Raw genomic sequence first — 12,211 nt, forward strand, 5'->3', positions numbered from 1 at the left:
GCTAACTTGATGCCATCAGTGAAAAAGCTGAAGTTAAAGAGAGGCTGGCTTCTACAAATGGATAATGATCCTAAACACACCTCAAAATCCACGGTGGATTACATCAAGAGGCGTAAACTGAAGGTTTTGCCATGGACTTCACAATCTCCTGACCTCAACATAATTAAAAATTTATGGACAGACCTTAAAAGAGCAGTGCATCACAGACAGCCCAGTAATCTCCAAGAACTGGAAGACTTTTGTAAGGAAGAATGGGCGAAGATACCTCAAAGAAGAATTGAAACACTCTTGGCTGGCTACAAAAAGCGTTTACAAGCTGTGATACTTGCCAAACAGGGCAGTACAAGGTATTAACTCTACAGGGTGCCCAAACTTTTGCAGACGCCATTTTTTGTTTTCTGTTCTTTTGAAAGTGTAAATGATGGAAATAAAATCAAACTTTTTTTGACATGTTATAAGAATGTCTAATCTGTAATTTGATGCCTTTTGGAGATTTTTCCATCTTTCTTTGGCTTCTTTTTGCACATTAAAATGAATTTTTGCCTGGGGTGCCCAAACTTTCGATCCCCACTGTATAACAAGATACCAAGGGGCAATCAGCATGGCCAATAGGAGACCCATTTAGCACCGATCATGCCATCAATTAGCTGCGGGTATGCTCCTGGTAAGCCGGTATTGGGGAAGGTGTGGCTCAGGTCATGGTATTATATAACAGGGAAAAACTTCTCTACCCAGGAACATTTTATACAGATTTTCATTTAGATGGATATTGGGGAACAAAAGTGTGTGAGAAACAATTCCATTCAGGAAAATAGGCCCATTTACTTACACCATACTCTAACTAACTAACTAACTAACTAACTAACTATCTAACTAACTAACCAAAGTTTAACCAAATAAGCTAGGAAAAACCAAATGTGTTTATTTTTATAAAATATTTTACATATTTACATCAGACAGAACTTTTTTTGAAACAATGGATCACGGTAAAGACTCAAGAGACTCTAGTTAGTGTTGACAGGAGCAGATAATAACAGAGTCAACTGTATCTAATAGGATATCCGGGTGATAGATAGAGGTCAACAGTCCGACAGTTACAAAAGGTTGACATTTATTAAAGGTTGACATTACAATGGTGGAAACAAATGATCACCACTTTTTTTTTTTTTATAACAGTGCGCCTGTTATCTCCTAAGACAAGTTAGCAGAGGAGACTGGATACAGGTCCCCACTGCATTGCTGCAGCTCGCCAGCAAGAGGACCTGATGACATCACAATGTGACCGATTTCAGGATTTCCCGCTAAATGCAGAAGTGTCGCTCCCTGGAACATACATGGGCTTTTGTGTACATGTTTCATTGTGTTTGTTGTATTAGAGGGTTTTTTTTTGCATTATTATTCAGTTCTAATATCGAACGCATTCATTGCAAATAAAATAAATTGTTAAAAACATGGGCGCAGGAGTGAAGGTAAGAGTATCGCAACTTTAGTCTGGCATAAACCAGGCACGTGTGCTTCTGTTGCTAACTGGCATGCATCTCAATATAACTGCAAGTTCATCTTCATCTATGAAGTAAAGTTGCATCTGTGGCCAACTGTTCATCAGCTGCACAGTGTTCAGTAATCCAGGGGATGGGCGGGGACTCTCCGCATTCACGCCCATAACGGCCATTAAAATTGGTGTCTGCACTTTCCCGGCATGCCCCAAGGTACTCTCGGTGAAAGTACAATAAATAGAAAGCAAAGGAAAATCTGTAATCTTTTTGTTAAAAAGTACATTTATATATTTTACATAATTGTATACATTAGTTTAGGTATGAAAACTAGCACCAAAGCTGCTACCCTATAAGTTTCACTTTATACATAACAGATGACTGGAACTATAATGGTCTTCTAGATATACATCCAAAATCACAGTACTCCCCAACAACCTGTTTTTGGGGTCCCCCCAACCGTCACTTTGGAGTTGATGTATCGAACAGTGAAAACAGTGGAATAGTGGAGGAGCGGAAAAGTTTCCCATTTCAACCATCAGCTTCTGCCTATCATTTTATAGAATGTTCTTGACAAATGCTACCTCAAAGCTGATCTGTAGCTATCGGCAACCACTGGTCCACCTCTCAAGTCTTTTTACTGCTTGATACATCCACCCTTTGTACTCCACCGAACCTTAGGTCTCAGAGAGTGTCATAAGCATTATCGAAAGTCGGGATGCTGGTGGTCACATCAACCATCACAGCATTCCAACTTTTTGAATGGCGACAGGGGACGGGGAAATCCATTTACCCCTCCCCTGCCCTCTACCCTAACGGTTAGGGTGGCGGCTAAGGACACAGGTGACGAGGTTACGGCTAATCCCTCGGGGTGGCCACTAGGGTTAAGGACACGATGGGTAGCATCTACAGCTAACATTTCCTCTTGTGGGTAACCCCTCCGTCTCCCCCCGGGTCCTAACCCTTACCCCGACTCTTTCAGGATGCCATTGGTTGGGGTTCTGGCGCCGAGATTCTGAGTGGTGTTGGGATTCCGGCATCTGTTCCCTAGCCGCCGACATCCGCAGCACCCGGATGCTAACCTCATACCGGCCTCAGAACTATGGCACACAGACAACGCCTAGAGTCAAAATGATTGTACAACTTTCTATATAAGAGACCATTACTAAAATGTATTAATAGTATATTGTATCTATTTTTCAAACTACCACAAATGTCCTTTTTCCCATATTAACGATGAATTTTCTTACAAAAAGGGGCTTCTTTCTGAGCTGCAGTCTGATAAAATGAACACTACTGTATAACAGAACGGAGCTATAGAAACATTTTCCCCTTTTCATGAATCCTCTCTCGGTGTTTAATGAGACTTCCTTTCCTGGTGAAGAACTTGCCGCACTCCATACACAGGAAGGGTTTCTCTTCGGTGTGAATGACTTTGTGTTTGGCGAGATTGGACTGGTTGGCAAAACCCTTGCCGCATTCGGGGCAGATGTAGGGTTTCGCCCCGGTGTGGATTATCCTGTGTGAAATCAGATTGGATTGGTTGGCGAAGGATTTCCCGCACTCGGCGCACATATACGGTTTCTCCCCGGTGTGAAGTATCAAATGCGCGTTGAGACCGGACTTGCTGGAGAAAAACTTCCCGCAATCGGAACAGGAGAACGGTTTCTCGCCTGTGTGGATTCTCACATGCTTAACGAGAGCCGGGTTGTTGCTGAAGCATTTCCCGCAAGCCGGGCATTCTACCGGTTTCTCCCCGGTGTGAACCTTCTCGTGTGTTTTCAGATTGAATTTACTGGCAAACAGTTTCCCGCACTGGGAGCAGGGAAACGGCTTCTCCCCAGTATGGACCCTTTGGTGACTAACGAGACTTGGTTTGTAGGCAAAACACTTGCCGCATATAGAGCAGGAATACGGTTTATCCCCCGAGTGAGATCGCTGGTGCTTTGTGAGATAAGAGTAGAGGCTGAAGCTTTTACCGCATTCAGTGCAGATGAACTGTTTCCCCCCCCCAGCCTGATCGCATTCCTCAGAGATGCCGTTGCAATCAGCTTCATGGTTCACGGCCCTGGATGTTGCGGCTGAACGATATAATTTCTTCCTTCTCTTACAATGAATTTCATGACCTAGGGAGAGAGAGAGATAATTCAAAATATCGTCCTGCATTATTTTAGATTAAAATGCAAATAAATATTCAGTGGGAGCCATCCTCTTAAATTACAGGTAATAAATATAGAAAGTCACTGACTCGATTCTGAAGTGTAAGGGTTTCTGTCAGACTTGGTTTTGTCTGTGTCCCCGGAGGGGGCGCTAGTGGGTCAGTGGAGGTGGATGGGAGAAAACGAGGAGGCTGGATTATGTTTCTGCGCATGAGCGCAATGATATTTATTAGACAGATGGTTCACAAAACGGCAGCAGAAAATAACAGTAGGAAATGCAAATGTCAATTGTACAGCGTGGCAGCTGAAAGTCTATGGTAACAGAATGAATGGTGACTGATGAAATGATAACCGGTAGTGATGATAACAGATGAGTGATAACTTGGCAGAGAATATTCTGGTATGGGAACCAGAGCAGATTAAAACATGGAACCAGCAGAGATGGTGTTGTATGGCAAACCTGGTAGCAGAGGCAGGAGTCTGACTATGTCCACAGTGCAGGTGATGAGGCACTGGCAGCATGCAAGCTGCATCACAGGTGGGGAGATGGAACACACCTGGAGTCAGTCTCTACTGCTAGGCTAAAGCACACAGAGATGGTGGTAAGTGTGAAGCCTGTAGATGGAAGCAGGTATTGCTGGGGCTTGTAGTTCCACGGAGCTGTGAGAAGTAACCAGGAGTACAGAGTCTCAGGTAGATAGCCAGGAACACGGAACAGCAGGTAGGTATCCAGGTACACGGAGGAAACAGGAACCAGATCCTTACACATGAGTCGCAGGAGTGACACAAAGTTCAGGATGCCTGCAGACTGATCCTGCAGCTTCATATATACCCCTTGTTACACAGTCATTGGTGGAGTGAGGAAAAGTGGGTGCGGCCAAGCACCGGATTGGCCGCCGTATGCTGACTGCTGGAGGCTGTCATGGCGGCGCCCATGCCGCGGCCTAGCGGGAACGCGGCGTGCTACACGCCCGCTATCACAGGAGCGCTCCCAGGCCCAGGATGGCGTCTGATGGCAGAGACGCGGATGACAGATGAACGCAGGGACCCAGGACGGAGTCCGCAGCGGCGGACAGATGTCACCGTGGTGAGTCGATTCCTGACAGTACCCCCCCCTTTAAGGGTGGGCACCGAACACCCACGTGGCTTGGAAGGATGAGTGTTATGGAAGACACGGACCAACCTTGGAGCATGGACATCCAACGAATTTACCCAACTTCTCTCCTCTGGGCCATAACCGGACCAATCGACAAGGTATTGAAGACGTCCATACCGGCAACGGGAATCCAGAATCTTGCCAATCTCGAACTCCACGCCCCGCAGAGTTCGAACTTTGGGACCAACTGGAAGAGCTCTTTGGAAACGATTCAGGACTAAAGGTCTGAGGAGGGAAACATGAAAAGCATTAGGTATTCGCAGAGAAGGTGGTAACTTCAGCTTGTAGGCCACAGGGTTGATGACTCTTTCGACAGGAAAGGGACCAATGAAACGTGGTGCAAATTTCATAGACGGGACCCTAAGACGGAGGTTCCGGGTAGACAGCCAAACCTTGTCCCCAGGTTTCAGGCTAGGAACTGCACGTCTTTTGCGATCAGCAAAGTATTTATACCGGCTGGAGGCCTTTTTGAGAGAAGTGTGAATCTTCCTCCAGATTGAAGAAAACTGACTCAGGGCAGTAGTGGCAGCAGGAACATCCATGTGAGGGAGTTCTTGGAAATCTGGAACACGAGGATGTTGCCCATACACTGCAAAGAATGGAGTTGTCTCAGTAGCAGTGTGGTAGCGGAAGTTGTGGGCAAACTCGGCCCATGGGAGCAGATCAAACCAGTCATCCTGAGAAGATGAAACATACAACCTCAAAAATGTCTCTAGTTCTTGATTTACCCTCTCTGTCTGCCCATTCGTCTGAGGGTGGTAAGATGACGAGAACTTCAGTTTAACCTGCATGGCAGAACAGAGAGCCCTCCAAAACCTCGCTACAAACTGTACACCTCGGTCGGATATTATTTCTGAGGGTAGACCATGTAAGCGGAAAATCTCCCGTAGGAAGATTTGGGCGAGTTTTGGGGCAGAAGGGAGACCCTGGAGAGGAACAAAATGGGCCATCTTGGTAAATCTGTCCACTACAACCCAGATGGTATTGTATCCTTGAGAAGGAGGAAGGTCGGAGATAAAGTCCATGGACAGGTGTGACCAAGGGCGACTAGGAACAGACAATGGTTGTAACTGACCTGCTGGAGACTGACGAGGAGTCTTGTGCTGCACACACTTAGGACAGGATGCCACGAAATCCTTGATGTCAGCTTTCATCTTTGGCCACCAGTATGTCTCAGAGAGGAACTTGAAGGTTTTCAGAACACCGGGATGACCAGTGAACTTGGATTGATGGGCCCAAGACAGCAACTTGGGACGGAGTTCTGGGGAAACAAAAGTCTTACCAGGAGGAGGAGCTGGGGAGACTTGAGATGCAGCAAATACCACTGGACTCAGGATGGAATGTGGAACTGAGTCAGGCGTTTCCTCTTCGGATTCCATAGATCGGGATAAGGCGTCAGCTTTAACATTCTGCGAACCTGGGCGGAAATGAAGCTTAAAGTTAAAACGTGAGAAAAACATAGCCCACCTGGACTGGCGAGGATTAAGGCACTGGGCTGCCTTTAAATATAGCAGATTTTTATGATCCGTGTAGATGTTGAACGGATGTTTGGCCCCTTCCAGGAGATACCTCCATTCCTCGAGGGCCAGCTTAATCGCCAGTAGTTCTTGATCTCCAACGGAATAGTTAGCTTCTGCAGGGAGGAATTTACGAGAATAAAATCCACAGGGGTGGATTTTCCCATCAGTTCCCTTCTGGGAGAGAACAGCTCCAACTCCAACTGTAGAGGCATCCACCTCCAACTCGAACGGTCTGTTTACATCTGGCTGGGACAGAACTGGAGCAGACATAAAGGCCAGCTTGATTTTCTGGAAGGCCGCTAAAGCCTCTTCTGACCAGTTGGAATGGTCTGCCCCTTTCCGAGTTAAGTTGGTAATAGGAGCGATGAGAGTGGAGAATCCCCGAATAAATTTCCTATAGTAGTTGGCAAATCCCAGGAACCGCTGAATAGACTTGAGAGAATTTGGAATGGACCAATTGGCAATGGCTTCCAACTTTGTCGGGTCCATCTGGAGATCCGATCCGGAAATTATATATCCCAGGAAGGGTATAGAGGAAACTTCAAAGGTACACTTGGATAGTTTACCGTAGAGCCGGTTCTCACGAAGACGTCGGAGGACTTCACGGACTTGTAGACGATGAGAGGGAAGATCTTGGGAGAAGATGAGGATATCATCCAGATAAACAACGAGGTATTTATACAGAACGTCACGGAAGATTTCGTTCACAAAGTGTTGGAACACTGCTGGGGCATTACTCAACCCGAATGGCATTACCAGGTACTCGTAATGACCATCTCGAGTGTTAAAAGCTGTCTTCCATTCGTCACCACTCCGGATTCTGATGAGGTTGTAGGCACCGCGGAGATCTAGCTTGGTGAAGATGCGGGCTCCTTTAACTCTGTCAAATAATTCGGTAATGAGTGGTAATGGATAACTATTTTTAATGGTAATGTCATTGAGACCCCGGTAGTCAATGCATGGACGCAGTCCTCCATCCTTCTTTTTAACAAAGAAGAAGCCTGCACCAGCGGGTGATGATGAAGGACGAATGAATCCCTTCTGTAAATTCTCCCTGATGTAGTCGCTCATCGCTTCAGTTTCGGGAACAGATAACGGGTAGGTACGCCCCCTAGGTGGCTTCTTGCCAGGAAGGAGATCGATGGGACAATCCCATTCTCTATGGGGCGGCAGGACATCCGCGGCTTTTTCACTGAAGACATCAGAGAAATCTTGATAAGCCGCAGGAAGACTTGACTGGGTTTTTACTTCAGTAGACTTGATTGGACAAACTTGGGCTAAACAGGACTGATGGCAATGTGAACCCCATGAAGTAAGTTGTAACGTTGACCAGTCAAACTGTGGATTGTGTAGCTGGAGCCAGGGCATGCCCAAAACGATCTCCTGGGTGGCTTGAGGAATGACTAAGAACTTTATTAATTCTGAGTGTAGGAACCCAACTCCCAAAACCACTGGTGCAGTTTGGTGAGAAATATTCCCCTTGGAGATTCGGCTACCATCCACGGCGGTAATGTAGACTGGGTAAGAAAGTTCACATACAGGCAAGCAAAATTTATTTACCGCAGCTTGGGTGATGAAATTTCCTGCGGCTCCACAGTCCACTAATGCTGATGCAGACTGAAGCCCAACTGAAGTCTCTAAAGTCACAGGAAGGATAAGGTCTTGATTAGAAGGAGCTTGTCTAGAAGATCCCAACTTGACTCCTCCTTTACAAGTCAGGATCTGGCGTTTCCCGAACGCACTGTGCAGGAATTAATCTGGTGACCTGCAGCCGCACAATAAAGACATAGTCTCTCACGAAGTCTTCTTGACCGCTCCTCAGGAGTTAGGCGGGACCTATTTATTTGCATAGGCTCATCAGAAGGTGGAGACTGGAACTGTACGGAAGGTATCATCCTTGATCTGCGTGGCTCACTCCGAGCACGTTCATTGTTGCGTTCGCGGATGCGAGAGTCCAACTTGATGCACAAGGAAATTAAATCGGACAATTGTACAGGAAGATCGCGGGTTGCCAGTTCGTCCTTGATCCGATCAGAGAGTCCATGCCAGAAAGCTGCTACCAGGGCTTGATTGTTCCACTGAATCTCTGCGGCCAACGTCTGGAACTGGATGACATATTGTCCCATACTACGGGTACCTTGACGAAGTTGGATTAGGTCGGCAGAAGCTGATGTTGCACGACCAGGCTCGTCAAAGATCCGTCTGAAGGTTGACACGAATTCTGCATAGTTGTTAATCAGAGGGTCGGCACGTTCCCACAGAGGAGACACCCAACTCAAAGCAGATCCAGAAAGTAGAGAGATGATGTAGGCAACCTTGGATCTTGACGTGGGGAAATTATGTGACAACAATTCAAACTGGATTTCACATTGGTTGAGAAACCCGCGACATAACTTTGGGCTGCCATCATACTTGCTTGGCACGGGCAGGTGCAGACGTGACACTGGAGCTGATGCAGCCGGCATAGAAGGACTCACAGTACTGGCAGGTGCTGGAGTAACAGGAACTGTAGGAGTGTGTACACTAGGCAGGGATTGCTGTAGTGTATCTATCCGGGAGGACATCCCTTGCAGGAACTGGAACATCTGCTGCTGCGCAGCCTCTTGACCATCCAAACGGGAGACCAGATTTTGCAAGGCCTCTGACCCCACACTCCGTCCACCATCCGAGTCCATCGTTCCTGAACTTACTGTCAGACTTGGTTTTGTCTGTGTCCCCGGAGGGGGCGCTAGTGGGTCAGTGGAGGTGGATGGGAGAAAACGAGGAGGCTGGATTATGTTTCTGCGCATGAGCGCAATGATATTTATTAGACAGATGGTTCACAAAACGGCAGCAGAAAATAACAGTAGGAAATGCAAATGTCAATTGTACAGCGTGGCAGCTGAAAGTCTATGGTAACAGAATGAATGGTGACTGATGAAATGATAACCGGTAGTGATGATAACAGATGAGTGATAACTTGGCAGAGAATATTCTGGTATGGGAACCAGAGCAGATTAAAACATGGAACCAGCAGAGATGGTGTTGTATGGCAAACCTGGTAGCAGAGGCAGGAGTCTGACTATGTCCACAGTGCAGGTGATGAGGCACTGGCAGCATGCAAGCTGCATCACAGGTGGGGAGATGGAACACACCTGGAGTCAGTCTCTACTGCTAGGCTAAAGCACACAGAGATGGTGGTAAGTGTGAAGCCTGTAGATGGAAGCAGGTATTGCTGGGGCTTGTAGTTCCACGGAGCTGTGAGAAGTAACCAGGAGTACAGAGTCTCAGGTAGATAGCCAGGAACACGGAACAGCAGGTAGGTATCCAGGTACACGGAGGAAACAGGAACCAGATCCTTACACATGAGTCGCAGGAGTGACACAAAGTTCAGGATGCCTGCAGACTGATCCTGCAGCTTCATATATACCCCTTGTTACACAGTCATTGGTGGAGTGAGGAAAAGTGGGTGCGGCCAAGCACCGGATTGGCCGCCGTATGCTGACTGCTGGAGGCTGTCATGGCGGCGCCCATGCCGCGGCCTAGCGGGAACGCGGCGTGCTACACGCCCGCTATCACAGGAGCGCTCCCAGGCCCAGGATGGCGTCTGATGGCAGAGACGCGGATGACAGATGAACGCAGGGACCCAGGACGGAGTCCGCAGCGGCGGACAGATGTCACCGTGGTGAGTCGATTCCTGACAGTTTCATTCTGAACAGGGCTCTATGTTGTCCTGTACCGGCCCTGCCCCCCAAACCTGTGATATCATGATGCGGGGGTGTGGCTGCTGGCACCAAGAGGTAGAGCACGACAGGTTTAGAACCTGCCACGATCCCACAAAAGAAAAATGACCTGCTTCCGACAGGCAGATTGCTGGAAAGGGCTGCACAAGTCCCTAGCAACGACCTTTAGTAAAGGCTGTATTTTTGATTGTCAATCTGCAGCAGATCCCAAACCCCTGCAAAACCGATGTTCAGTTGTTTTCTCCCTAAGCTTTGCAGGGTTACCACCACAGATCAGTAACTTGTTGCAGAAAGCTTTACACAAACTATAAACTGTGCTGTGATATGGCAGCTGAAGTTTAATGTGGCTCAATGTAGGCTTATGCACCTAAACCGTGGGGTCTGTGATTTAGGATTGTGTACCTAGGCCGTGGGGTCTGTGATTTAGGGTTATGCACCTATGTTGTGGGGTCTGTGATTTAGGGTTATGCACCTAAGCCGTGGGGTCTGTGATTTAGGGTTGTGCACCTAGGCTGTGGGGTCTGTGATTTAGGGTTGTGCACCTAAGCCGTGGGGTCTGTGATTTAGGGTTGTGCACATAGGCTGTGGGGTCTGTGATTTAGGGTGGTGCACCTAGGTTGTGGGGTCTGTGATTCTTGCACACTACTTGAAATAAAATTGAAGGAAAACTTTTATTTTTGAAAATGGCTTCGGAATGTTAAATGACAGAAAATGGAGTAGAAAACGGTGTCAGGCTGCAACTGTAAAAGGCTCATAAAATCCTGGAATGCATAAAAATATACGTTATGGTAAGAACTTACCGTTGATAACATGATTTCTCTTATGTCCACAGGTATCCACAGGATAACATTGGGATATTGTCGGGCGACAGCGAAAATGGCACCAACACGGTCACGAGCTTTCTGGCCTCCCAGGATGCATTGGGACCTCCACTATATAGTCCCGCCCACTGACTCAGTCAGATCAGTTCTTTCCACAGCGATTTTAGGCAGGAACATTAGGTAGAGACCTGTACAGGCGATAAGAACACACATGCACACCCTTCCATACAAGAAGGAAGAGGTTTTAGTGATTGTCTAGATCCTCAAATCAGATGCGTCAGGGTGGGATCCCTGTGGATACCTGTGGACATAAGAGAAATCACGTTATCAACGGTAAGTTCTTACCATAACGTATATTTCTCTGGCTAGGTCCACAGGATAACATTGGGATTCCCAAAGCCATTTTAGTGGTGGGGACGCTCCTGATTGCACAGGAGGACCTTTCGCCCGAAGTCTGCGTCATGAGAGGCAAAAGTATCCAAGGCATAATGTCTGATGAATGTGTTTATGGAAGACCATGTGGCTGCCCTACATATCTGTTCTGCTGAAGCACCCTGTTGTGCTGCCCAAGAAGGACCTACCTTACGTGTAGAGTGTGCAGAGACATTAGCCGGAATAGGGAGATCTGCATGAGAATAAGCTTCTGATATTACCATTCGGAGCCATCTCGCCAGCGTCTGTTTACTAGCAGGCCAACCTCTCCTATGGAATCCGTAGAGGATGAAGAGGGAATCTGTTTTCCTGATGGCACTAGTACGATCTATGTAGATTTTTAAGGCCCGGACCACGTCCAGCGACGCTTCTCCCACAGATAGTCCCGATACCTGAAAAGCTGGGACTACAATCTCTTCATTCAGGTGAAACTTTGATACCACCTTTGGAAGAGAACTAGATCTCGTTCTGAGAACTGCTCTGTCTGGAAAAAAACTTAGGAAAGGAGACTTACATGATAATGCTCCTAAATCTGACACTCTTCTGGCTGACGCCATTGCCAGTAAAAAAATAACTTTAACCGTTAACCACTTGAGATCCGCTCTCTCAAGTGATTCAAACAGAGGACCCTGGAGAAATTTAAGAACTAAATTCAAATCCCAGGGAGCTGCAGGAGGAACAAATGGAGGTTGAATATGTACTACTCCTTGGAAAAATGTACGTACATCCTGTAGGTCAGCAATCTTCTGCTGAAACCATACAGTCAACGCTGAGACTTGCACCCTCAAGGAAGCAACTTTCAACCCTTTATCCAATCCTGCCTGAAGGAAATCCAAAATCCTAGCTACTTTAAAAGATCTCGGATTGTAATTTTTTCCAGTACACCAGTGAATATAGGCTTGCCATAT

The 12,211-nt window shown here is 47.0% G+C and overlaps 1 protein-coding gene across 2 annotated transcripts in view; it reads right to left on the bottom strand.

The window, feature by feature from the left end:
* Positions 1-901: 901 nt before the first annotated feature.
* LOC135054845 (zinc finger protein OZF-like) overlaps positions 902-12,211 on the bottom strand; it is a 104,986-nt gene continuing 93,676 nt past the window's right edge. For both annotated transcript variants that reach the window (XM_063958244.1, XM_063958243.1), the window contains exon 9: positions 902-3,619. In XM_063958244.1, coding sequence (XP_063814314.1) covers positions 2,808-3,619 — 812 coding nt within the window. In that variant the 3' untranslated portion in view covers positions 902-2,807. The remainder of the gene's footprint in view (positions 3,620-12,211) is intronic.

The sequence above is a fragment of the Pseudophryne corroboree genome, chromosome 3, assembly GCF_028390025.1.
Source record: "Pseudophryne corroboree isolate aPseCor3 chromosome 3, aPseCor3.hap2, whole genome shotgun sequence".
Lineage (NCBI taxonomy): Eukaryota > Metazoa > Chordata > Amphibia > Anura > Myobatrachidae > Pseudophryne > Pseudophryne corroboree.